Source organism: Carcharhinus amblyrhynchos, chromosome 15 (assembly GCF_965287045.1).
Source record: "Carcharhinus amblyrhynchos chromosome 15, sCarAmb.v2.hapA, whole genome shotgun sequence".
Taxonomy (NCBI): domain Eukaryota; kingdom Metazoa; phylum Chordata; class Chondrichthyes; order Carcharhiniformes; family Carcharhinidae; genus Carcharhinus; species Carcharhinus amblyrhynchos.
Window position 1 is genome coordinate 52,721,460 of NC_137338.1, and position 27,962 is coordinate 52,749,421.

At 40.8% G+C, this 27,962-nt stretch overlaps 1 protein-coding gene across 9 annotated transcripts in view; it reads right to left on the bottom strand.

Moving 5' to 3' along the window:
* The window catches only part of dmd (dystrophin), a 1,714,977-nt gene that overhangs the window by 1,207,855 nt on the left and 479,160 nt on the right, over window positions 1-27,962 (bottom strand). For all 9 annotated transcript variants that reach the window (XM_080203928.1, XM_080203931.1, XM_080203930.1 and 6 more), the window contains exons 3-6: window positions 27,759-27,851; window positions 22,497-22,574; window positions 19,082-19,174; window positions 627-799 (exon numbers count right to left, since the gene is read on the bottom strand). In XM_080203928.1, the coding sequence (XP_080060054.1) occupies window positions 627-799; window positions 19,082-19,174; window positions 22,497-22,574; window positions 27,759-27,851 (437 nt within the window). The remainder of the gene's footprint in view (window positions 1-626; window positions 800-19,081; window positions 19,175-22,496; window positions 22,575-27,758; window positions 27,852-27,962) is intronic.

A 27,962-nucleotide genomic window follows, 5' to 3' on the forward strand; every position in this document is an offset into this window, starting at 1 on the left:
CAGGGGGAGGGGTGTGGATGGGGGCAGGAGGTACGCACCCCATTTTGGATGTAAAACCCAATCCACAGTTCTTGGAACCTGGGTTGAATTTCAGTGTCACATTGTGGAAGATTAAATACAGAGATGATTATATTAGATTGTTTGTTAATCGTTCTTCAATTCTAGTAAGTATTCAATTTACCCTTTTCTTTGGACAGATGCTGATTGATCTACTGTGCATCTCTAGCATTGTCTATTATTATTAAAGATACCCCTTGCTCCATTGTTTTCCTATTCTCAGTTCACACATTAATAAGGCGAACATTCCTGCCCTCTTCTGGAAGCTTTGTGGTCCCATAACGAAAGACTACATATAAGGTTAACACTATTTCCAGTGGCTTGTGATAAGGGGCCTGCGAGCTTGCAGAAGCTTTTCAGATCTTATCTTCATTTATTTTCTGGCTGAACAAACATCATATACAGATAACTGCCAGTTCTGGAGATTTTGTGTTCTACAAGAGATAAAGCTCACTGCAACAGCAAACCTCTTGACACTATCATTGGTGCCTATGTTACTGTGACCAAAAAAGAACCCTGAACCAAAATTTCTGTCTGCCAAAAAAATCAGGAAGATATCTCTTTCTCACCTGTGACTATGGATGAGTGCATTGAAGGCCAAGCCATCGGACCAGCTGGAGGTGAAATTGACGACATTGATCGGCTTGTAGTTATGGATGGACTGGCGGACCCAGCTCAGAAGAATCTTCTCACTATTGGTCTGCTGCAGGTTGGCCATGATGCCCTTCATAACATCTTTTACCTTAAAAGAATGCAAACAAATTAGCAGCACCAAAAAAGCAGTGATATGAATCTGATAGCATCTCCCCAGACCAGTAACACAAACATCAAATAATGTATTTTCTCTCCCTTTTGTAAAGCATTATGCGATGTTCAAACAAGAAAATAAATGATTTGGGGTTGGCATTTCCCACCCTCACCCCTTTATATCCCATTTTATCCACTCTCCCCACAATCTTTCAGCTGAAAGACCTGTTGTACAGGTTTCTGTTGGTGATCATGGGTGCTACTTCTGTGGGTGATCACAACTGCTATCTTCTGCCATCTGTCACAAAACGTTCTTTATGGGGAAACAGATCCTCACTGATGAATTTTCATTTTCAACAAATAAAAAAACCGCTGATCACATTAATTGAATTTCACTTGGCAGTAAGCAGTGGTCTAGTTACTGAGTGGGCATTTCCCTGACATCGAATCATAGACCAATATAGCACAAGAAACCATTTGGCTCACTGTGCTTTTTGGTGGGGCCTTCCAATTAATCCCATTTCCCTGCTCTTTACCCAAAGACCTGTAAGATACTTCCCTTCAAACATTTATCCAATTATCTTCCCACTGAATCTGCTTCCACCACCTTCCCTGTCAGTGCATTCCAGATCATGACAATTCACTGTGTAAAAGGATTCTCCATGTCACCCTGGAATATTAAATCTGGTTATCACTCCTGCCACAGGAAAAGGTGCCTCCTATTTGTGTTATCAAAATAATTTTTGATTTTGGACACTTCTCTCAAATCCTCTCTTTTGCATTGAGAAGAAACCCTGTCCTTCCATATTGTAGCCAAACAGGCCATCTAAAATGGCATTTTGTTAAGCACTCTGGGACAATTGGGCAAGAAACTAAACTGACAGGCTGCAGTTTAAATTCAGACAAACAGGCTGCAACCCTGATGAGTGAATACACAGGATATGGGCCATCTCCAGGAAGAAAGAGACTTTCTGCTCACACTGGGTTGTGTGCCAGGCATAGGGGCACCGTGAATCCTTATTTAGGAGGAAGGTATGTGCCTCCAACACCTACAGACATGGCCACTGGGGACACACCCAGAGATCAGCGTTGTAGCACCTGATTGGACTCTTATCGATCAGGGTGATCAAGTCCTGATCGATTATTGGCAATGGCCAAAAAGGGACATGAAACCAAACGGGGTATAAACGGTGCTGCACAACCAGGAATCTCTCTTTATCTCTGACCACACGAACGAGCTGCAACAATGGTGAACATTGCCAGCAAGAGGAGAGCCACCACACCCGAGAAGGAAGGAAGACCACAGCCAGAATGCCAGACCAGACCAAAGGACCAAACTACACAGACAACTACCAAGACCAGCACACAGATAAAGGCCAATATCTGTTTGGGTACTTGTCAGTCACGCAAAGTTAAATCAAGGTCTTGTATTGTACTTGAATTCTAGTATTTTCTGTAAGATAACTTATTGTTGGTCGGGTGGGTGATTATTGATTGTGTGGGTTTAAATAAATATTGTTTGTACTAATAAGACGTCTACTCAAAGTTATTTATCCACCGTATAAGAGTTAAAACAGACTGATTTTTACAACAATATAATTCTAGTTTGCCATCTCTGATACCATTCTGTTAAAACTCTGCACCCCCTTTAAGGCCTTTACATCCTCAGTGTGGTATCCAGTACACAATATAGTAGCTGAACCCTAACTAGTATTTTATAAAGATTGTTAACTATACATCAAGAAACGTGATCCTTATAAAAAATCTGAGAAATATTACTGTTTAATTCTCTTCTGTCTCATTAACAACCATTCACCACTGCTCATCACTTTCTGCCCATTAGCCAATTTTGAATCCATGCTATCAATGTCCCTTTAATTCTACAGATTGTAATTTTGCCAGCAAGTTTGGTGTGGTACTTTGTCAAACACCTTCTGAAAGTCTATTTATACAATATCAACCTTTTCCATCAATTAATCAAAGAATTTGATCAAATTAGCTAAACACAATTTGGCTTTGCAAATCCACACATACCCTAATTTATTACCCCATATTATTCAAATGACAATTAATATTATCCAGGATTATTGTCTCAAAGTTTCCCGACCACAGACATAAACTGACCAGCCTATTTATCTCTTGTCTCTTTTCTGTTAACACGGGGTGAACTTATTATCGTAATACCTGTTCATATAAAGTTTCTTTTCGTGATGACAGGAAATATCAAAACATTTTCAGTGCTTTTGAAGTGTCGTCACTATTGCATGATCAGAACCACAACAATCAATTTGCATGCTGTGACAATGACCAGATAATCTGTTTTCTGCTGTTGAGATGCAAAAAATAGTCAGAACATTGGGAATAACATTGGGTAGCACAGTAGTTAGCACTGCTGCCTCTCCGGTCCATGGGCCTGAGTTTGCTTCCTGGCTTGGGTCACTGTTTGTGTGGTGCCTGTATGTTCTCCCCATGTCCGCATGGGTTTCCTCCGGGTGCTCTGGTTTCCTCCCAAAGTCTAAAAAACATGCTGGTTAGGTCCATGCTAAATTCTCCCTCAGTGCATTCGAACAGACACCAGAGTGTGGTGACCAGGCAATTTTCACAGTAACTTCAATTAGTATTAATGCTAACCTACTTATGATTAGTAAATACACTTTAAAACTTTAACACCTCTCTTCTTCAAACTACTGCCATGGGATCTTTTGCAACTACCTGAGAGGGTAGATGGGGCCTTAATTTGCTGTTACATCTTAAGACAGCAGGTGGAATTTTATGCCCTCGCTCAACCTGAGACCATAAAATCCCATCTGAGATCAATGGACCTTCCAATTGTCTGTCCCTTACCAGCTCTGATTCATGTGGCAGGCAGAGTGGTAGAATTCCAGTGAGCATCTCCAATAGTAATTAGCACTTCACTGAAGTGTCAGCCTTAAATGTTTGTGTTTGGGCCTAGGAGTAGACTTGAACCCACAACATTGAACATGGAGGCAACAATTGCTACCAACTGAGCCAGGAGTGATGCCATATGCAAATATCTTACCCATTCATCCTTCTTATACTCTCACTTTGCCCCTCTTATTCTGTTTTCAAGATCTCTTCCTTAATACCTATGTATTAAGGTTTGGTTCCTCACTGTGTTATTAACTTTATGATTGTCATAAACCTCCATTACGTGCATCTTTAATAGTCCAGGGAACTTTAGCTATGGCTCCCCTCCTTTCTTGCTCATGAGAACATAAGCTGCTTTCTATCTGAACCACCCATTCTTTAAAGGCCTCCCATTCTTCAACTACTCTTTTGAATGCTAATTTTGATTTCAATTCACATAAACCAGATTCTTTTTTTATTCACTGTAATTAACTCACCTCTAGTTCAGTATTTGTTTTCCCCAGCATTGTCAATAACCTGAGGATAGAATGATTACTGTTCCTCAAGAATAGTCAGATTCAAACATACTTCACTTTTAGTTTAATTCAATCGTGGACGTCTCTGGGTGGCCAGCATTTACTGCCCATCCCTAGTTGCCCTTGAGAAGGTGGTGGTGAGCTGCCTTCTTGAATCGCTGCAGTTTACGTGCAATGGGTTGACCCACAATGACGTCTGGGAGGGAATTCCAGGATTTTGACCCAGTGACTGCAAAGGAACAGTGATATATTTCCAAGTCAGGATGGTGAGTGGCTCGAGGGGAACTTGCAGGTGGTGTTCCCATTTATCTGCTGCCCTTAACCTTCTATATGGAAATGGTCATGGTTTTGGAAGATGCTGTCTGAGGATCTTTGCTGAATTTGGTGCAGTGTATCTTGTAGATAGTACACATAGTTGATGGAAGGTGTGGATGTTTATGGACGTGCTGCTTTGTCTTGGATGGTGTCAAGCTTCTTGAATGTTGTTGAAGTTCCATTCGTCCAGACAAGTTGGGAGTTTTCCATCGCAGTCCTGACTTGTGCCTTGTAGACAGTGGACATGCTTTGAGAAGTTGGGAGGGGTATTACTCACTGTAGTATTTTTAGCCCCTGACCTGCTCCTGTAGCCACTGTGTTTGTGAGGAGTCCAGTTGAGATTCTGATTAAATGATAACCCCAAGGATATTAATAGTGGGGGATTCAGTGATGGCAACACCATTGTGTGTCAAGGGGCAATGGTTAGAGTGTCTCATATTAGTGATGATCATTGCCTGGCATTTGTGTGGTGCAAATGTTACTTGCCCAACCTCATGCTCCAGGCAAGATCCATTCATTTGGCTGGAACTAACTGATCATTGAAGTTCTCTTGCACATATTTCTGAAATTCCTCCCCTGCTTTGCCCTTTACACTGCCATTATCCCAGTTTATATTCAAATAATTGAAACACCTATAATCATTACAAGGTAGTTCTTATACCTTTCTGAAACATGCCTGCAATTTTGCTCCTCTCTATCCATCTGATTATTTAGTGACCTGTAATATAGTAATATAACAGCATGACAGCTCCTTCACTGCTCCTCAATTCTAACCTCAATTCCCTCAACTATCTCATCTCTCTCTTCACTGTGGCAAGAGTTGCTTGATCTCTGCTGCTATTACTTTCCTTTGTTCTTTCCCCATCTTTCCTGAATACATTGTCGCTAAAAATATTCAGTCCTGAATCATTCTCTTCATCAAGTCCAATCTGTGCTACTGACACCAAGTTTGTTATATATATATGGTGATTTGTGTTTTCAGCTTAGCAGCTTTATTTACCACACTCCATGTATTTCTAAACCCATGTCTCTCTAAGCCCATCTTGGACTGCTTAGCATATGGAACCCCCGTCCCCTCCTCTGGCTGATCTCTATTTATAAATTACTCTTTAGTGCAATCTGTATTTGCCAGTCCTCTGTACCTGATTACTCCACACAAATGTTTCAGCCTCATGTCAAATTAGTTAAGTATTGGTTAACTTTCTGTTGAAGGCATTGGTCCTTGCTCCCTGGTGATGTACTCTATCCAACTGGAACAGGTTCCTCCTTCCCAGAAATGATTCCAATTCCCCATGAGTCTGATGATCATCCTTCTGCACCATTTCTTCAGCTATGCTTTAATTTGTTTTATCCTAATATAGTCATTTGCCATAGAAGATGTTGCCACAGCTGGTAAGTTAATTTGGCTTCTAACATTCTGTATAATGGAAACATAGCTTTCAACTTCACTTGAATGCCCAGACTGGTTCAGTACAGCTAAAACAGTACTCCTTTTCCAGAAAAAGCCATTGAAGGAAGCTTATTCTTAACACTAAGATAATATAATTGCAAATGTAAATGCAAAACAAAGCTCATTGCCTACAGTATTGCTGCCAATCAACTGACAGAAAGTGTGGGAAATGATTTAGAGCACCTCATCACTGTTTCCATCTCACTCAGACTGGAAAATTATCTATTAGATATGTTCTGATTCAAATGCCACAGAGCTCAATATCTTGCAAAATATATCTTGCAAAACACACTGTGGAGGAGACAAATAAAAATCATTAATGGTGCTTGAAAAATGGAACCAATACTGCACTCTTTCCTCAGTAATATCAAATGTAGTGATTTGATCACTGCTTTGAAATAATGAGAAAATTAAATGAGAATTGATTGTGTTCTGAAATGAAATAGAAATCAATAATCAGAATCTGTATTTTTTGAAAGATTTTGTCATTCATTTTTGTTTCAAATATCTGACAATCAGCACGCTGCCTGCAGGTGATGACAGCAGAAAAATCGAAGTGCCAATAAAGTAATTCAGATTTGATTAAAATGGAATTTGTTTTAAATGCCTCAATGATCTGATCATCTCCTCTCCTGCACAGACTGACTTGTGCTGGCACAGTTTCTAATGGCACTCACACCTTTCAATCAGAACATAGGAACAGGAGTACGTCATTCAGCCCCTCAAGCTTGGTCTGCCATTTATGGTTGACCCGCGCATCAATCTAATTTACCTCCCTTTGCTGCACAGCTTCTGATACCCGTACCTGACAAAAATCTGGCAATCAGAACAGAAAACACTGGAAATGCTAAGCAAGATCTGGCAGCATCTGTGGAGATTGAAAAAGTGTTTTCAGGTCACTGACCTTTCATCAGATGAGGTCAGATGAAAGGTCACTGGCCTGAAACACTGACACTGTTTCTCTACGCAGATGCTTCCAGACCTGTTAAGCAGTTCCAGCATTTTCTGTTCTTATTTTAGATTTCCAGCATCTGTGGTATTCTGCTTGTGTAAGGATTGACCAACTTAGCATGAAACCATCCACTGACCTAACATCTGCAGGTTTTGGGGAGGAGATTTCAACTATCTTTTGAGTGAAAACTGCTTTCCTGATTTCACTCCTAAATGGCTAGTTTTAATTTGATTATTATGCCCCCTTGTTCAGGAATCTCCAACTAGAGGAAATAGTGCATCTACACCTACACTGTTGAATCCCTTTATCATTTTAAACATCAGAATTAGATCACCTTTGAACATTCTAAATTCAAGGAAATACAAATGGAGATTATCCAAACTGTCCTCATAATTTAGTCCATTAAACACCAGTATCATTCCGTGCTGTTTTCCCTCTGAGGTCAGTAATTCCTTCCTAATGTGTGCTGCCCAAAACTGAATGCAGTCTTCCAGATGAGATCCAGTAGAGGCGGCAGAGAAGGATTCTGGGAGAAGTTGACTCAATCATCTTGACTATACTGTGGGTAGCTGAAGAAGCCCTCCAGTGACAAATAGGAAAAAGATCATCCAGTAGAGCAGCATGGTGGCAAAGCAGTTAGCAGTGCTGAGGACACAGCTAGAGACCCAGGTTCAATTCCGACCTTGGGTGACTGTGTGGAGTTTGCACATTTTCCCTGTGTCTGCATGGGTTTCCTCTGGGCACTCCGATTTCCTCCCGCAGTCCAGTTAGCAGAGTAAATATGTGGGTTAGGACCTGAGTGGCATTATTGTCGGTGCAATGGCCTCCTTCTGCACTAAAGGGATTCTATGATTTTTCTATGATTCTATGAGGACTGTGCAACTGAAGCATCTTGTCCTTACCTTTGTACTCTTACGTTTTTCAGGTAAAGACCAACAGCCTTTTCAGTAACTTGTGCTTGTGCACTAAATTTTAGTGATTTCTGTAATTGGACACTCAAATCTTTTCACTCGTTCGGAGTTCCCATTCTCACTATTAAAACTCGTCTTTCTTAGACACAATGTGGATGAATTTGCATATCTCCATCTTGAACTCCATATGCCACCATTTATGGAGAAGTGGTGATGTAATGGTATTGTCACTGGACTACAGACCCAGGGTAAAGCTCTGGAGACCCAGGATCAAATCCCACCTGCATATCATGAAATTTGAATTCAATAGAAATCTGGAATTAAAAGTCTAATGATAACTATGAAACCATTGTCGGTTGTCATAAAAACCCATCTGGTTCACTGATAATCTTTAGGAAAGAAATCTCCCATCCTTACCTGGTGTGGCTGACATGTGACTCTAAATTCACAGCAATGTGGTTGACTCTTAACGGGCCTCTCAAAGGCCATTAGGGATGGACAATAAATGCTGGCCTAGGGAAACCCATGTCCAATGAATTAAAAAACAATCTGGTGGCTTAGTCTGCCCGTATGTAACTTTCTATCCAAAAAATATACTGCATTTCAGGTAGTTCATGCTCAAGCCTGGGTGGTAAAGCCACCACTGTATAGTTGGCATATTTTTAAAAAATAGACGGTCATAAGTTTGAATACAGTTCTAAGCAGGAGATCTACACTGTTTGTAGTGAGTAATCCCATTGGGGATGGCCTCTCGGTTAACTCTTCCCTTCTCCTAATGTGGTGTAATTGAAGTTAAATATTCTGTTCCTATTGCTGCCCACAAGGCTATCTGCAAGCTTAATGATGAATAAGGATCAAACCCAAAACCTTTCTGGTACCAACAAAATCATGTTTTTCACTGCGTGTGATCAGACATTCTCATAAAGGTTGCAAAAAACATTTTGATCTCTGCTGTATGATTTGAATTATTACTGTCCACAGAATAAATTTCACATATTGTTTACCTCATCTGTCAGCTGAAGTATGAGGATAGCCACATGGTGCATGAGTTAAGAGATACCCTTCACATCTTTGAAACTGCTCCAGCTAAAGGACTGAATTTCCCTGGCTCACTGGTGGCAAACTTGAAACATGGAAACCATAAAAATAGGGGATGATCACCTCAGGATAGTTGCCAGATACATTCCTGCCACCACTGGACTTCCCGAAGGGACAGCTGGGAAGTGGATTGATGGCCCACCCTACACACAAGGAGGGCAGCCAAATAACATTGCTAATGGCCAAATTAGGGCCAATTATTGCAGCCTTGCTGGCACTTAACTGATGGTGGATAAACCCTCACTGTGGCAGACCTAGGAGTGGTGTGGCCTTTTCTTCCTGTGGTTTCATGCCTTAAAGGGGTCACAGACAAGAACAGCTGCACTCAATAAAAAAAAACAGCTGGAGGGTTCTACCTCTGCTCCAAGGAGCCTTCTGGTTTCACCTTTCAGAGTCTGTTCTTTAAATGTATGACTCCAAAGGCATTTCCACGTCAAGGCACTCTTGCAAACCATTACCTGCTTTCACAGTGCCCACTTTTTCCCATGGGACTCCCGTGTTCTAGAGCTACTGGCCTTTTGATTAGGCTGGCAGCATCACCGGGAGTTGTGGAAATAGCCAATTAGGAGGTCATTTCCTGGAAGAATGAGATGCAGGTCTCGCTGCAGATGAGTTAGGTCTCAGGACTCCCATTTATATCCGATATTAGGGCAGCAGAGGGACACAATTAGCACTCCTGCCTCACAATGCCAGGTTTGATTTGGGTGACCATTCTCACATGTCTGCATGGGTTTCCTCCGATTGCTGTAGTTTCCTCCCATGGTCTAAAGATGTGCAAGTTAGGTGGATTAGCCATGGTAAATGCATGGAGGTTACGGGGTAGGGCAGAGGGGAGAGCCTGGGTGGAATGCTCTTTAGGAGAATTAATGCAGACTTGAATGGGCCAAATAGCCTCTTTCTGCACTACATGGATTCTATGGTTAGATTTCTGAATCCCATGGGAAAAATCAATACAAGATCTCATTCTAGAGGAAGGTTCACAGTTCAGATTCTGATTGACGTGCTGTACCTTTTCAGTACTTTCTTTCTTCTATTTTTTATTTACTTTTAATTTTTTACTTTTTATTTTCAATCTTATGATTGCTAAGACCATGCAAGCAGCTTCCAAAGTCTCTTGCATCTGAATGGATGTTGGTTCGCAACTGTAAAATCACAAATTATTTTGTACAATGGCTTACGAATGAGAATATCAGAGAGAAAGCTCTTTAAAAAGGCTGATGTAACATACTGGGAAGGGTGAATCATGCTGTTTCAGTATTGTGTTCCAAGGCTAGAGTAAATCATTCTGTTGGAGAAAAGTGAATGAATTTTTGATTGGCCTCTAACTTATGAGCAATTGCTTCAGATATATATTATGGCTGTGCTTATAAGACATATAAACAGAAATTGCTGGAAATGCTAAGCATGTTAGTCACCATCTGTGGAGAGAGGGACAGAGTTTGTGTGTCAAATGTTTTTAACAAGAGCCTGGAAAGACCCTGCTTTGTAGAAACTTAATGATAATACTCTCAGACAAAAGAAGAATCATTCTAGCCCTTGAGGTTATCACCACAGCAGAAGGCATAGCGCTGTAACCAGCTCTGAAGCAAACTGTAAGTGGTAAATACAGATGAGATCTGTATTTAAGCTCCAGCCTTTCGATATTAATGGAAGTGAACGTATGCCATGGGTTGTTAGACCAGAAGATGTCATAATCTCAACAATTAGAGCTTCTCATCCAAATATTGCAGAATTTTGAGAACAACCAAACAAATTCTCATTCACCCATTCAGTTTGATGGGTAACTTACACCTCAACATAATTGACAATTTTAGCTAACTGAAGACTTTAACAAAAAAAAGGTCAGAAATAAAGATGGAATTGATGCTCAACACACAAGTACAGAAATACTCAAACTAAATTCCACAGCAAATTAAACAACTGGATATTCCTTTTAAGATTTACTTCAAGTATGGCTATGCCAATTGTAAGAAGTCTCGCAACACCAGGTTAAAGTCCAACAGGTTTATTTGGTAGCACAAGTTTCCGGAGCACTGACCCTTGATCAGGTGAGGCAACCTCACCTGATGAAGGAGTAGCACCCCAAAAGCTTGTCCTATCAAATAAACCCATTGAAATTTAAGCTGGTGTTGTGAGACTTCTTATTGTGCCTGCCCCAGTCCAATGCCAGCACCTCCACGTTATGTAGTATTCATCTATCTAGTGAGGGTACTGCACCCTGGGGCTGCAACCCAAAGTTGTGAAGTTTAGTTAAAAAGCAAAATGCTGCTGATGCCGGAATCTGAAAGAAAAACAGTAAATGCTGGAAAATCTCAGCATCTCTGGTCATCAGATTTGCTACATTGAGATAGAATAGAACCAATGTTTCGAGTCTGGTGACCAGACATGCTGAGATTTTCCAGTGTTATCTGTTTTTGTTGTGAAATTCAATGTAGGACTTTTTTTTAAATGAAGCTTGTGTATATACAGGACAGCATCATATAGCCCCAGATCAAATAACAACAAACTAACACGTCACGAAAACACGACTGGGAGCCCCATTCTCCAATACGCACAAATGGCAAAGCTTAATAAAGTTCAAACATCTTGCACACTTCCAAGATAATTTTTTTCCTCCTTTAACCTTAAATATTAATGCAAAGGGATGAAAATTCCCCATCCTGCTGTTAAAGGGACAATTGTGATGATCTATTGCAAACATATTAATACAACTCCATCCAGTGCTCACATATGGCTTCTGATTAATGATTTAGGTATAAATATTACCCGTAAGCACAACAACAGTACCTGGTAGGTCAGGCTCTAAGAAGATGGTCACCTGTTGTGCAACTAAGGTTGTTCATATGGTACTGATTATTTTTACCCAGTACATACAATAATATACTAATAAATTCATCCAGACAAACTTATAAAATACTATTTTTATTATCATGCAAATACTTCCTGCCTCTCAGGATCGAGGATCACTTGCTTCCATTCCAAAGGTTTTGAGATATTGGTTAAGTCCAATGCACAATCTGTAGAATCTGCCACGTGCAAGGTAGTTGGTAATATAGAATATGAGAAATAGGAGGAGAAGGCCATTTGGCATGTTGAGCCTGCACTGACCATTCATTACGGTCACGGCTGATTTTTGGTTTCATTCCACTTTCTAACCCCAGTCTCCATATCCCTCAATTGCCTTGAGAGCCAGGTAAATCAGCTGTTTGGATGGTTGTGTGCACCCTCCACCTTCACTTCTGCACATTCCCATCAAAGGCCATTGTTGAGCTCGGTGACTTCTCAAGTGAATCTTCTCCATATTAGTTGATCACAAACCAGAGATGCTGAAGAGTCAAAGTGGGGGGTGGGGGGGGCCACGCGGTGGTGGTGTGGGGGAGAGGTCTTTGGTCTCTTTAATTTCCTCAGAGAAATAGAGAATATTTCTCTAATTGTGTACTGAGCATCTGGTATAGCTTTAGTTTTATCTTTTTTCCTGATTTTAAGGGCATCCCTGAAGTTTTCCACTGTCATACAAATAAAAAGCATACTGTATATTCATTAGTTACAGTCACTTAATGAGATAGTGTTTGATATCTGGTCACTATGGGGTTTTGAATCCATCATGCAGTTGCAGTCTGTTGCATTTTTGTTTTTCTTTCCTGGGAAGTGTGCATCAACTGGCTAGGCCAACATGTGTAGCTCATCCCTAACCACACTCCAGAAGGTGGTGATCAGCTGGCTTTTTGAACTGCCGTGGTAAGATTTTTACCTAGCGACTGCAAGGAATGGTAATATAGTTCCAAGTCTGGATGGAGTGTAACATATTGTGGAACCTGCAGACAATGATTTTCCTATATATCTGCTGCCCTTGTCCTTTGAGGTGGTAGAAGTTGCAGGTTTGGAAGGAAGTTTAGTTAATTGCTGTATTGCTATTTATATATGGTGCTGTGCGTCAAAGATGGAGGAAGCAAGTATCTTCAGATAGTGAATGAGGGTGTCAATCAAGTAGGCTGTTTCTTTTGTTGAAGCTGCACTCAAAGCAAATGGCAAGTATTTAATCACTCCTGATCTGCATCTTGTAGATGGTAGACAAGCTTTGGGGAGTCAAGAAGTGGGTTATTCAAGGCTGAATTCTCAGCTGCACTTGTGGTCACGGTATTTATAATGATCAATTCAGTTAAGCTTCTGGTCAATGGTAACCCTCAGGATGTTGATAGTGGGAGATTCAGTGATGGTAATACCATTGAATGTCAAGGGGAGATAGTTAAATTCTCTCAGGTCATGAATTATTAGCTCAAGTCTGAATGTTGTCCAGGTCTTCCTGTATGTGGATGTAGATGCTTCGGTCTCCACTAATCAAGAGCACAAATCCCTATTGCACTCTTAAATTCCAAGGACTTAGCAAAAATGCCCTTAAGAGTACAATAATTCAGACTGAAGATGATGAGGTTTGATGCAAAGACAGGGCATGTTCCAGGAAAGCAACATTCTCTCATATCCCACTGGCAAGGTCTGAACAAGGTGATGCAGCTTTTGTTGATGAAATGGAGACTTTTGAATCAACAACAGCCACAACTCTGCCAGCAACAGTTCAAATGACTGAAATAAATCAGAGATGCATAGAAATATTGCTCAGAAATATTGAAGAATGTGCTCAGATCAAAGAGTACTGCCTCAAAGATGGCCAGCATACATGCCACAGAATCCGACTCTTAGACATTACCACAAACAGAGAGGACATTCCAGTGTAGTCAATAATTTACGCATCAATGATAAAAAATTGGCAATTCCCAGAGTTCTGTGCTACGATATACAGCAATAATTGCACCAAAGACATTTGAGCATCACAACATGTCAAGCCAGAGAAAGCTATTAGTTTTGACAGCCAGATCTCTCAAAGTCATTGTGAGAGATGATATCAAACTATATTACCTGTGCTATTTATCATCAGGAGACAAGAAAACTGTTATCTTCGTTTGCACGAGGACAATAGAAGCAGCTTGAGGATCTCTTTGAACATAGAATTAAAACTTTCTTGATCGCAGTCAACTACTATTACAAGTGGATAAAAGTCAACTATAACAACACTGATTATGTCACCAAAGGAGATATTTTGAACAGATCAAATCCCAGACTTTGTAATCTTATACAATGAACTGCCTTTTGCTCACAAATACTTTGAAGAGTTCACAACATCATATAGATTGGTCAGAGACTTATGGGGAGATGTAGCATCTCTCTTTCTCTCTTCAAATACCATGTCCCTGAGAGGGCACTGGCAACCATAGACCATCATGCTAACCTTGCTCGGGAGGACTGGATCATGTTCACTGATGGTGAATGCATTAATTGTGAGGTTCTTTAAAAAGATTGTGTCTACTTCAATTTCTTTTACCATCAATCTTTCCCATCAGCATCAAACTTTCTATGTGATGTGCTAATATGACAATATACATCTTCACAAGTAGTAACACAATGTCGTATGAACTTGCCCTGGCCTGTAAACCTCATGGAAAAGACATAGCTTACAGGAAGAGATGTTCCATGAAAGTTAATATTTTCTTTATTCCCTGTGTATACTGTGTTTTGATGTGGTGATGCCGGTGTTGGACTAGGGTAAACACAGTAAGAAGTCTCACAGCACCAGGTTAAAGTCCAGCAGAGCCCTGAAAGCTAGTGGTGTTTACTACCAAATAAACCTGTTGGACTTTAACCTGGTGTTGTGAGACTTCTTATTATATTCTGTTTTAGCATGAGACCAAGAATATTATAGTCCTCCTCAAAGAGCTGAAGAGTGGAGATGTTGTATAAAAAAAACACAAGTTTGATGTTGTAAAGACAGTGAGTAGCCTGACAAGAGGACACATTCGCAAATGGCCTTGCATTTTTAGTGGCACATTTCACTATTGTCTGTGGACAAGCACAGGCTACAAAATTAACTTATGGTTCAGTGGCAGAGCGAATGAACAGTGGATTAGTAAAAACCTCCATAATATTGCAGCATTGAGTGACTGTGATGTAACCCTTGGAGCTTCTGCCTCCTTTATATTACACATCAAAGAAGCGGAGAACTGTTTGGCAAAACCCAGACAAACATGCCAGTTTTGTATATTCTATAGCTGGCTCTCAGCACAGTGACGCAACCATGGATGCAAAACACCATTTTCAGTCATTTATAGAAGGGGACAGAAGTGTTAGTGAGGGATCACTTTGGGACCAGTGACCATAATTCCATTAGTTTTAAGATTTGTGGCCCAAAAGTTAAAATTCTGAAATGGGAGAAAGTCAAGTTTGATGGCCTTGATTAACTTTCAACAGTTAACCAGAGGAGTCCAGGGGAAGGCAAAGAGACATCTGGTAAATGGGAGGTTTTAAAAGTGTGTTAACAGGGTTCAGCTTAAGCACATTCCTCTTGGAGTGAAGGGCAAGGCTGGTTGAAGTAGGGAACCCTGGATGACTAGGGATATTGAGGTCCTGGTCAAGAAGAAGGAGGCACATGACATGCACAGGCAGCTGGGAGCAAATGGATCCCATGAAGAGTGTAGAGGTGGTAGGAGTAGAGTTGAGAGAAATCAAGAGGGCAAAAAGGGGGCACAAGATTGTTTTGGCAGATAAGGCAAAGGAGAATCCAAAGGGCTTCTATAAATATATAAAGGGCCAAAGAATAACTAAGGAGAGTGTAACTAAGGATCAACAAGATCATCTATGTACAGATCTACAAGAGATGGACGAGATCCTAAATGAATATTTCACATCAGTATTCACTGTTGCGAAAAGCACGGATGTTAGGGAACTTGAGGAAATAAAAACTGATGTCTTGAGGAGTGTACATATAACAGAGGAAGTGGTGCTGGAAATCTTAACGGGCATCAAGATAAATCCCCAGGACCTGATGAATCATATCCCAGGACATTGTGAGAGGCTATGGCGGAAATTGCGAGTCCCCTAGCCGAGATATCTGAATTATTGATAGTCACAGGTGAGATGTCTGAAGATTGGTGGGTGGCAAATGTTGTGCCTTTAAGAAAGGCTGCAGGGAAAAACCTGGGAACTACAGGCTGGTGAGCCTCACATCTGTGGTGGGTAAGTTGTTAGAAGATATTTTGAGAGACAGAATCTACAGGCATTTAGAGACATAAGGACTGATTAGGGACAGTCAGCATGGCTTTGAGAGTGGAAAATCATGTCTCACAAATTTGTTTGAGTTTTTAAAAGGGATACGCAAAAAGATAGATGAGGACAGTGTATTTGATGTGGTCTGCATGGACTTTAGCAAGGGTCTTTGACAAAGTACAACATGGTAGGTTGTTGCATAAGGTTAAATCTCACAGGATCCAGGAAGAGGTAGCCAAATGGATACAAAATTGGTTTGATGACATTAGGTGGTTGTGGAGGGTTGTTTTTCAAACTAGAGGCCTGTGATCAGCAATGTGCCTCAGGAATCAGTGCTGGGTCCACTGTTATTTGCCATTTACATTAATGAATTTAGGAGGCATGATTAGTAAGTTTGCACATGACACCAAGTTTGGTGGCATAGTGGACAGTGAAGAAGGTTATTATCATCTCAGATTGCAACGGGATCTTGATCAGTTGGGCAAGTGGACTGACGAATGGCAGATGGAGTTTAATTTAGATAAATGTGAAGTGATGCATTTTGGTCGACTGAACCAGGGCAGGACTTACTCAGTTAATGGTAGGACGCTGGGGAGAGTTACAGAACAAAGAGATGTAGGGGTACAGGTTCACAGCTTCTTGAAAGTGGGGGCACAGGTGGACAAAGTGGTGAAGAAGGCATTTGGCATGCTTGGTTTCACTGGTCAGAACACTGAATGCAAGAGTTGGGAATGTTGAAGTAAGGCCACACTTGGAATATTGTGTACAGTGCTGGTCACCCTATTACAGGGAGGAGATTATTAAACCAGAAAGAATGCAGAAAAGATTTACTAAGATGCTACCGGAACTTGATGGTTTGAGTTATAAGGAGAGACTGGGACTTTTTTCTCTGCAGTAGGAGGCTTAGGGGTGATCTTACAGAGGTCTATAAAATAATGAGGGGCATAAATCAGCTAGATAGTCAATATCTGGCAGCTTGTTCCAGGTAGGGGAGTCTAAAACTCAAGGGCATAGGTTTAAGGTGAGAGGGGAGAGGTACAAAAGGATCCAGACGGGCAATTTTTTCATACAGAGGGTGGTATCTGGAACAAGCTGCCAGAGGTAATAATAGAGGCGGCTACAATTTTGTCTTTTAAAAAGTGTTTAGACGGTTACATGGGTAAGATGGTATAGAAGGATATGGGCCAAATGTGGGCAATTGGGCAGAAGGGCTGTTTCCATGCTGTAAACCTCCGACTTTTTGACAACATTCGTATTGATACTGGCACAGTTGCCTGAGTTGATCTGGAATGAGATGAATAGCCGTGGAAAATTTCCAATCATTCATTGGATCCCTGAACATGGTAAACTAGGGATAAGGGCTCTTGTTCAAAGAGTGGGTCAGAAATCAGAAAATGATGATGGCTTGTGAGCAAGCATGGTGGAACCACGCCAAACCATGTGTTCACTGTGGAAAGTTCAGGCCTGCAGCAGAGATGTTTTCTGGTATGAGAGCAGGGGTATTCAGATGCATCAAGAAGCTCCTGTTTATACTTCAAAGTGCTATCATCTTTTGTTTTACCACAAGATGACTTTTGCCAACTCATGATTACTTTCGCTACTAGGATCATGCTAGTCAATGGTTGACTTCTTTAACCAAATGAAAATCATTGAGTTTCTGGTTACCAGCCATGTACTCAAATTTCCTGGTGAAAATTTTCCAATCAATCGCGAACAACCAGATAAGATTATGATTGGTACCAAATAAACAATGTCAGGAACTTCAGTTTGGAAACAAATGACTGAATTGCGTGTATCGCTGTCTGTGCCTGTACCTTCTCCCAATAATAATTCTAGCGTGACAGACAACTATACTGTATCAGTTTGGTAAGCATGTACAGGTGCTGTGTCTGTGTGTGGGTCCACATACATGTGGGATCAACTGGGTCTATGTGCATGGCTTATGTCTGCAGGCATGACTATCAGCCAGGTCCACATGAAGTGGGAATCTTCCAAGTCTACAATTTCGCATATGATTGGGGTCTGTTAATGTGTCTCTTCCAAAATAATGGAAAACACATCAAAATGATGAAACATGCCACCAAACATCTTAAAAAGCAAATTCCCATATAAATGTACATTATACCTGCTTCTGAAAATGCCATTATGCCACTATTGACTGGTTAAAATAATGTGTGGACTTTCTTTGTTATGTAAAGGTCATAATGCACCTCACCTGTAGCAGAGCTGTTGAAGGAAATATCCCTGACAAGACTGAGTTTCAACTGCAAATCAATTCCCACGAAATTCCATAGGAAAAAGAGTGCTTTTAAATATAATTCTTCATCTTTAAGGAGTCGCAGTAAAGGTCACTTCATCTGATAAAACTACTGTATTATTGCAGGAAAATTTTCCAGACTATAAAACAGAAAGGGCACTTTTGTATAACAATATAATTCTATCTCACAAGGATGATGATACAGTGCAGCATACAAGAACACAAAGATCAATCACTGATACTTCCCCAACAAAAAATACTGAGACAGCAGCCTATCCCTGCTAGTGGCCTTCCCACACTGGGTGAGATCAAAGGAAATTCCTTGACTGGTTTCTTTACTCATTAGCTGCTGAACATCATTGGTACTAACCAAGGAATGGTGGATACCAGCAAAGCGTGTCCAAATTGATTGTACATACCTCAGAATGAAACTCCAATATTACTGGTGCCAATGATACATGATTTGAGAATTTTGAACTGTTTTTACTTTCCTGGAGGCTACTTTGGCCAGAGGGAAATTGTATCCCAGTGAGACATGCATGACTTGAAAAGAAGTGTAATGGTAGATCCACACATCCACCAATAACAAACTGATCTGGCATTAAAACATTGCACTGTTTAAGCTAAAAACATCAAACAATTCTGGGTTACGCCGTGGAATGCCAATGCAAGGGCAAATAGTAACATAACTGACATGAGCAGTACTTCTGACTCAATGTGACTGAAAGTTCCCACTAATATCACAACAATCCAAGAAGTTGTTAGAGAAAATATGGAAGTTTTTTTCTTATTTACCTGCCAGTGAAGGATGATGCTCCAGATCAAACCCAAAGTAAGTTTATGATTTCCATCCACTATATCACTTCCACCAATATTTACCAAATCCACCTGCAGAAGTAAAGGAGGATAAATGTAACTAGATATGTCATTGTGATAGCAGATGTTTGCAAAAAATGGTCAGGATTATAGCCAGGCTTGTTTAATCAGCTGCCTAGAGATTTTCCTGCAAGATATCCAAACTCCAATAGTCCAGAATATGTGACATTTTGGTGAGTGGGAATGGGGGGAGGATCATGGATGGGAAAAGAAGGATGGCAGGCAGAGACCCTGCCACTTTCCCACCTCATTGTCTATTGAGGACCTTAGGTGGCCAATTAATGCCCACTCAAGGACCATAATTCTGCTGAGAAGTGGAATAGTAGTTCATCATTTGTCAGGGAGTATCACAAGCAAACCAATGCAGTGTTTGTTTGTGGGCTCCCAGGAAGAGTCCCTTATTCAAAGGCACTCAATTCCTGATCGAGGAACCTGGCAACGCAAAGGAAGGTAGCAGAGCTCTCTGCTGAGAGCCACATCCCTGAACTCACTCTTGACTCCCTTCCATGGCTCTCACTCGTGGCCTGGCATCCAGCAATGATTCTCAGTTCTTAATGGGTGTCATACTGGCAGCAGCCTGTGTCACTGCAAATCAATAGGCTGCTGGTCAATCAGAGGTCAGTTGCTCGCAGGACACAGGACATCTGCCACTGGATCTGCCACAAGGAAATGCAGGGCACTGAACTGTCAAATTCACAAGTAGCACATGATGCAGCAGATCTTCCTGAAAAGAAGCGACATGGGGCTCTCGCTGGTTCTCCAGCTAACAGCTGAGACCCACTGGTGCCTCCATAGCATTCTGGCCATACTCTTTACTTTTAATGTGCTAATAGTGACCAACATGAATTTAACTGTGACAGTGAATCAATTGCCTTGTACTGTAATCCTGGAAACATACGTTACAGCTGTCCTAGTCCTGAACATGTATCTTTCTCTGGTTTCTCTCCAATATTCCATCATGTCTTCTCTGAGCTCTTCTCAGTCATGAAACCCAACTCTTGCTCTCTTAATCCTATTTAGGACTTGATCCTGAGCTCATGTTCACCCAGCATCCCCACCTGATCCCCATGGTAGCTGATTGTTTTTACGGTGAATCTATTGCATTTCTAACATCTTCCTGTGTTGAAGAAAGATTATAGATCTGCAAGATTAACTCTAGTTTCTTTCTTTACAGGTATTGCCAGACCTGCTGAGTATTTCGAGCACTTTTATTGTCTAGATTTTTTTTATGATGTCATCCGTCTTGCCTTTAAAACATGCTCTCATCGCCCTCTCATCAAAAAATAACCCTTAAACCTACCATCCTTTCACATAACTATCCCATCTGAATCTTCCTTTCCACCAAAGTCATTCAACATGTTGTCATCTTCCAAATCAGTGCCCATCTTTCCCAGAACTCCATGTTTGAGTCCCCCACTAGGCTGGCCTCCCACATTTTACTCTCCATAAACTTGAGGTCATCCAAAATTCTGTTGCTCGTGTTGTAACTCAGACTGAGTTCTGTTGAGCTATTATCTCTCCAACCACTGACCTACTTTAGCTCCCAGTCAAGACATAATAATTAGAATCAGAGGTGGAAAAGCTTGTGCAACAGCAATGATTAATGGGTATCATTTGCACCCATCTCTTCTCTTTCAATCAGACACTCAATCATCGTCTCAGTATGGCAACCTGGTGTGACATAAGACTAGCAGTGACCTGCTAATTGTGTGCCCTCTGTGGTACAAACAAACACTTTTCTCTCTTCCCTTTTTCAAGGGTGATCAGACACTGGGATCACTAATGTCCAGAAGGGCAATGCTGAAAATGTTGATGACAATGCACCATCACTCACTCTTACAATATCAAGCACCAGCAGAGAAGAACAATTGAGAATAATTCAATAAAGCATTACAGAGTCATGGCAGCTAGCAGGACAATGGACAGAGACCTGCAAGATATGCTGTTGTCATTAGACATCAATAGTGTGGAACTGAAGCCAATTATGGGAAGGTCATGGAGGAATTAAAAACAAGAATGAAAATTTTAAAATCGAGGTATGGCTTAACTAGGAGCTAATATAGTTTAGTGAGTTCAGGGATGATGGGTAAACATGAGTAAGACAACAGAGTTTTGGATGATCTGTAGTTTATGGTGAGTAGAATCAGTGAGGCTAGCCAGGAGAGCGCTTGAATAGTCAAGTCTAGAGGTAACAAAGGTATGGATGAAAATTTCAGCAGCAGATAAGCTGAGAGAGATGCAGTTGAGCCATGTTATGGAAATAGAAATCAGTGGTCTTAGTGATGGCGTGGGTGTGTATTTCGAAGCTTACCTCAAGATTAAATATGACACTAAGGTGTGATCTAGCCATTGGTTGCCATAACGAGTGATAGAGTCAGTGGCTGGGTAGTTAACTTTGACCAAAACACACAATGCTGCATTAGCTCTAGTTGTTTTGCTACAGTATACATGATCAACAGTGTAACTTTTGGTGGGAGGGCCTCATATAGAGCCTGGACCCACTGAGTTGAATGACTTGATGTGCTAAAAAATTCTATATAATTTTGTTGTTGATTCTGTACAGAAACAAAGCCTCCTTATACATATTCTTCCAGGGGGAAAAAAATCTTACGATTGTCCTGTTAAAGGCAAAATAACAGAGTAGGGGTCACTTGGATCTGTGTGACTAACCAGAACTCAGAGTGGAGAATCACCTCTGAGGTAGGAGTTCTCTTAGGCAAGGTATTCCAGAGCCTTATAAATAATAATATGTTGTTCACTAGTGAAGTCTCTGAAAATACATCATTACAAAACAACAGGTCTGTACATAGTCCACAGTCCAGGAATTTCCCATCCAGAATAAGGCAGGTTCTGCAGTCAGAGCAAAATACATCACTTTCAATTTTCACCCAACACCATCCTGTTTGATATAAATGCAGGAATAAATACACGAAAATAACCTCCAACGGTTCCATCCTTAGTTTCATGGTGTTTGGAAAGCATCGGGAACCAGAGATCCATCAGGGACAGGGAGGGAAAATTAGCATAAAATTCAATCCTAAACTGACCTCAAGATAGAAAGCAGCACGTCATCTAATGATTCTTTCAACCATAGTTGGTGCAGAGATTACAGTTGTTCAAAAATGGAGATAATTTAGAAAATTTATCATTGTCATAAACAATGGAAAAAGTTGCCTACATTTATACTCAAATTGAGTAATATATAAAGAAAAATAAATTTGGTCTTTTGAACAGGTAATCCCAGTAAACAATGCCCTATCATAACTTTAAAACTCTGTACTGCAGTCTATCATACAGATTCTATCAGCTCACATATAATTTTACAATAACTTACATTGTTCTTCTGCAAAATCTGCAGTGCTCGGTTGACATTGTTTAATGCATGAACCCTTGTGCATCCCTTTTCTTTTGCCTACAACAATACACAGGGACACAAAAAATATACATTATTTTAGTCAGAAATCTAGATTTTTAACCACAGGCAACTGGAGAGGGATCTGCAGAAGGCAGTCTAACTGCTCACCTCAATTCATCGCAGATAAGGAGATAAAATGACATTCCAGCTAAAGATTTATCTATTAATAAAGATCCGGCAAATTGATCAACATAAGTCTGCAAGCACAAATGACTTGAGAGCAAACTGAGTGATTTAAATGGCCTTCAGTGCAAAGTGTTGTAAGCTAAGAACAAAGCAAGCATGACACCTCCGAGAGCTCCCAACAACTTACGAATTCTTGTCATTCACAACTTGACACGAAAAGATATCTGCATGAAGATTGATATTCATTCAGATTTTCTATTGAAGTCATAGCACATTCTATGCAAGAATAACTAGAAATTTTACTTTAGAATAAATCTATAATCTTTTTCAACGGTTTTTAATTGTTTTACACAGTGTAGTATATTTTTGTTGCAGAGCATATTTCATGTGCAAGTTGCTATTTGTATTTACAATAAATATGCAAAGCTGCACTGTTGATGAATACATCAAAGGAAATGGCTATTTCCGATTATACATGTAGATAGGGTAATAAATCTCATTCCACCAGCACAGCAGCTCAGAATCAAGACCAGAGGTTGAAATCTGTCCATCAAACTCACTTGCCTCAGTTTGATATGTAGCTTCCAGTCAATAAGATGCCATTGAAAGCGTGCTCTTTCCATTATGGTCAAAGAAGGAAAGGGAAAGAGAGAAGGCAAGATGATGTATTTCTATTGGACAAACCTGTATTATACCTTTACTGGCCTTAAATGAAATGGAATGAGTTATCCTTGTGGCCATTGTGATGGAGATGTTAACTAAAACATAGCAGGACTTTTCATAGTATGATATATGATATTTATTTCTTGAAGGGGTGGTAATTCATCTTTTAAAAACTAATTCAAATTTTGATTCTAAATAGTTTATTAAGTCATTTATCACAAAGGTCGGATTCTGATGTGTGGCAGGCCTGGCAAACATAATTTGCAAGCAACCTTCCTGTAAAAAAAAAAGGAACACATAATTCTGAAAAGACAAATGATTTTCTGAACATACTGATTGAAAAAAAAAACCTGCAGGAGTTCTCCTGACCCTCAAAATGAAATGGATAACTTCATCATAACACTGTTGCAACAGAGAGCAAATCAGGAAAAAATACATGGTAACACTGACAGGACAATAAACATGAGTCAAAAATGTCGAACAATCTTTTTATCCATTTTCTGTTCATCACTTCCTCTTCCTTCATTATCTGTCCATCTAAAACTGTCATTTATAGTTTGCTGACTTTATCTTATATATTACCAGTGTCTGAAGGAAAACAGAAGAATAGTAATTGAAGCTCCATCTATGGCATCCACCATATCCATCAACATAATTATGTTCAGAAAACTCAGGCAGAATTTCATAGAATCCAGAAGGAGGCCATTCAACCCATCAAGTCTGCCTCAACAGCAATCCCACGCAGGCCCTTTCCCCATAACCCCACATGTTTACCCTACTCCTGTTCCTGACACAGGGGCAATTTATCATGGCAAAACAACCAAACCCACACATCTTTGGAAGGAAAATGGAGCAGTGGGAAGAAACCTATGCAGACAAGCGGAGAACATGCAGAGTCCACAAAGACAGATACCCAAGGCCAGAAATGAATCTAAACCCCTGGGACTGTGCAGAGCTGAGCTCACCACTGTGTCCCCCTCAGACCCTGCTCCGTGCAAAACTTCTGTACACTGCTATCTTCCACACCAAGGGAGCAATAAGGTATTTGTTAACATTAAAATATTTAAAACCAAACTTTGAAATGTCTGTGTCTGTTCACCAGGGAAATTTCCACAGATTATTTCAGCAATTTCAAATATATTATGCCAGTGCAAAGCTTAAACTGTTGTCTCAAAGAGATTCGATAACTTGCATTAAACTGAAAATATTGCCATTTTTTTGGAAGATTCTGCATCAATTCAGTACAATATACATGGCCCAGGTGACTTATGAAAACTATTGTGGCTCATTAAAAATGAAAATACTTTCAGATAAGAACAGGAATGATAAATCCCAGATTCAATTCTAAATGGGGCTTGTGGATGTAGCTAGGTGATGCAGTGTGCTCTTCACATTCTGGGGTCCTGGATTCAATCCCCAGCAGCAATGTGGCATAACGGTTAGCATCACTGCCTCACAGCACCATGGACCTGGCTTCAATTCCAGCCTTGAGTGACTATGTGGATTTTGCATGTTCACCCAGTGTCTGCATGGATTTCCTCTGAGTGTCCCAATTTCCTCCAAGCATCTCATAGAATCCTTACAGTGCAGGAGTCCCATTGAGTCTGCACCAACCACAATCCCACCCAGGCCCCACTCCCGTAATTCCACATATTTAAATTGCTAATCCCTGGACACTATGGTCAATTTAGCATGGATAATCAACCGAACCGGCACATCTTTGGACTGTGGGAGGAAACCAGAGCACACGAAGGAAACCCATGCAGATATGGGGAGAATGTGCAAACTAAATGAACATTTCTCATCAGTATTTACTGTTGAGGAAAGCATGGTTGTCAGGAAACTTGGGGAAATAAATAGTGATGTCTTGATGAGTGTATATATTACAGAGAAAGAGGTGCTGGAAGTCTCAAAGCACATCAAGGTAGATAAATCCCCAGGACCTGATGAAGTATATCCCAGGATGTTGTGGGAAGCTAGGGAGGAAATTGTGGGTCCCCAGCTGAGATATTTGAATCATCAATAATCACAGATAAGATTGGAGAGTGGCAAATGTTGTGTCTTTGTTTAAAAAGGGCGATAGGGAAAAGCCTGGGAACTGTGGTGGGTAAATGTTGGAAGGTATTTTGAGAGACATGATCTGTCTCTGTGGTTGGTGCAGACTCAATGGGCCGAATGGACTCCTTCTGCACTGTAAGGATTCTATGAGATGCTTGGAGGAAATTGGGACACTCAGAGGAAACCCACACAGACACTGGGTGAACATGTAAACTCCACATAGTCACTCAAGACTGCAATTGAAGCCAGGTCCATGGTGCTAACCGTTATGCCACCTTGCAGCCAGGTATTGAATCCGGGACCCCAGACATGTGAAGAGCAGGCATTTAGAGACACAAGGACTAATTAGGGACAGTCAGCATGGTTTTGTGAGTGGAAAATCATGTCTCACAAATTTAATTGAGTTTTTTTGAAGGGTTAATCAAGAAGGTAAATGGGCAGTGCAGGTGATGTTGTCTACATGGACTTTAGCAAGGCCTTTGACAAGGTACCGCATGGTAGGTTGTTGCATAAAGTTAAATTTCACGGGATCCAAGGAGAGGTATCTAAATTGATACAAAATTGGCTTCTTGACAGAAGCCAGATGGTGGTTGTAGAGAGTTGTTTTTCAAACTAGAGGCTTGTGACCAGCAGTGTGCCTCAGGGATCAGTGCTGGGCCGCCTGTTATTTGTCATTTATATCAATGATTTGGATGAGAGTATAGGGGGCATGGTGAGTAAATGTGCAGATGACACCAAGATTGGTGGCATCATGGACAGTGAAGAAAGTTATTTCCAATTGCAATGGGATCTTAATCAATTGGGCCAGTGGGCTGATGAATGGCAGATGGGGTTTAATTTAGACAAATGTGAGGTGATGTCTAACCTCGCATTTAGACCAGGGCAGGACTTACTTAGTTAATGGTGGGGCACTGGGGAGAGTTACAGAACAAAGAGATCTAGGGATACATGTTCATAGCTCCTTGAAAGTGGAGTCACAGGTGGACAGAGTGGTGAAGGCGGCATTTGGCATGCTTGGTTTCATTGGTCAGAACATTGAATACAGGAGTTGGGATGTCTTGTTCAAGTTGTACAAGCCACTGGTAAGGCCACACTTGGAATATTGTGTGCAACTCTGGTCACCCTACTATAGAAGGGATATTATTAAACGAGAAAGAGTGCAGAAAAGATTTACTGGAATGCTACCGGGACTTGATGGATTGAGATAAGGAGAGGCTGGATAGGCTGGGATGTTTTTCCTCTGGAGCGTAGGAGGCTGAGGGGTGATCTTATAAAGTTCTATATAATAATGACGGGCGTAGACAAGGTAGATAGTCATATCTTTTCCCAAAGGTACAGGAATCTAAAACTAGAGGGCATAGGTTTAAGGTGAGAATGGAGAGACACAAAAGTCTCCAGAGGGGCAATTTTTTCACACAGAGGATGTCTGTCTGGAACAAGCTGCCAGAAGTAGTAGCGGAGGCAGGTACAATTTAATCTCTTAAAAAGCATTTAGATAGTTACATGGGTATGATGGATATAGAGAGATATCGGGCAATTGGGATTAACTTACGGGTTTTGAAAAAATGGGCGACATGGACAAATTGGGCTGAAGGGCCTGTTTCCATGCTGTAAACCTCTATGACTCTAGACAGACAGTGACCCGAGGCTGGAATTGAGCCCAGATCCTTGGTGCTTTGAGACAGCAGTGCTAACCACTGTGCTGCTCCAAATCAATTGCAGCAGCAATGGGATTCGAATCTACTCCTCTGCAGAGACTGGAGCCTTAACTCAGCACTTTGGACCATTCGGCCATACAAAAGGACACTCCACACTCCAAAGATGTACAGGTTAAGTGGATTAGTCATGCTAAATTTCCCCTTCGAGTCCCAGGATGTTTAGGTTAGGGGATTAATGGGGTAAAAAAATGCGTGGGCTTACGGGGTTAAGGTCTGTGTGGGATGCTCTGTTGGAGAGTCAATGCAGACTTGATGGGCCAAATGACCTGCTTCTACACTGTAGGGATTCTATGAAGTGAAACAAAAGCTTCTAAAAGTTGTAGGGTGAAATTTTCCCTTCCCACCTGCCACGGGAATCGTAGCAGGCGGAACACAGACCATGCAAATGTTCATGATCTCGGGCGGGATTTTCCGGTCTTGGGTCATTGTGGTCAGAAAATCCCGCCTGTAGTTTGATATAAGAATAGCTACTATATGTTATTAATGATCTAATTTCTTCACATGCAAAGGCTTGTAGGGCTAAGATGAAACAATAGTCACATATAAACTATCAAGGAAAGTTTTACACTACTGCTGATGTTAACAGAATTTTGAATAATGTAAATTTCCTACATACTAGATCGTGGCCAACAAAACCCTCCAGAAGTTCGAGAAGTCTTCTTCCGTCACATAGGTCAGTGAATAGATCTTCAATCAAAGGTTTTCCAGCCTAGGTGAAAAAAAAACAGTATTTACAGGAAATAATATCACCCATCACAGACAGCTAACTTGCCAGCTGAAATGAAAAAAATATTCAGAATTTCAATTTGGTTGTGAAAAA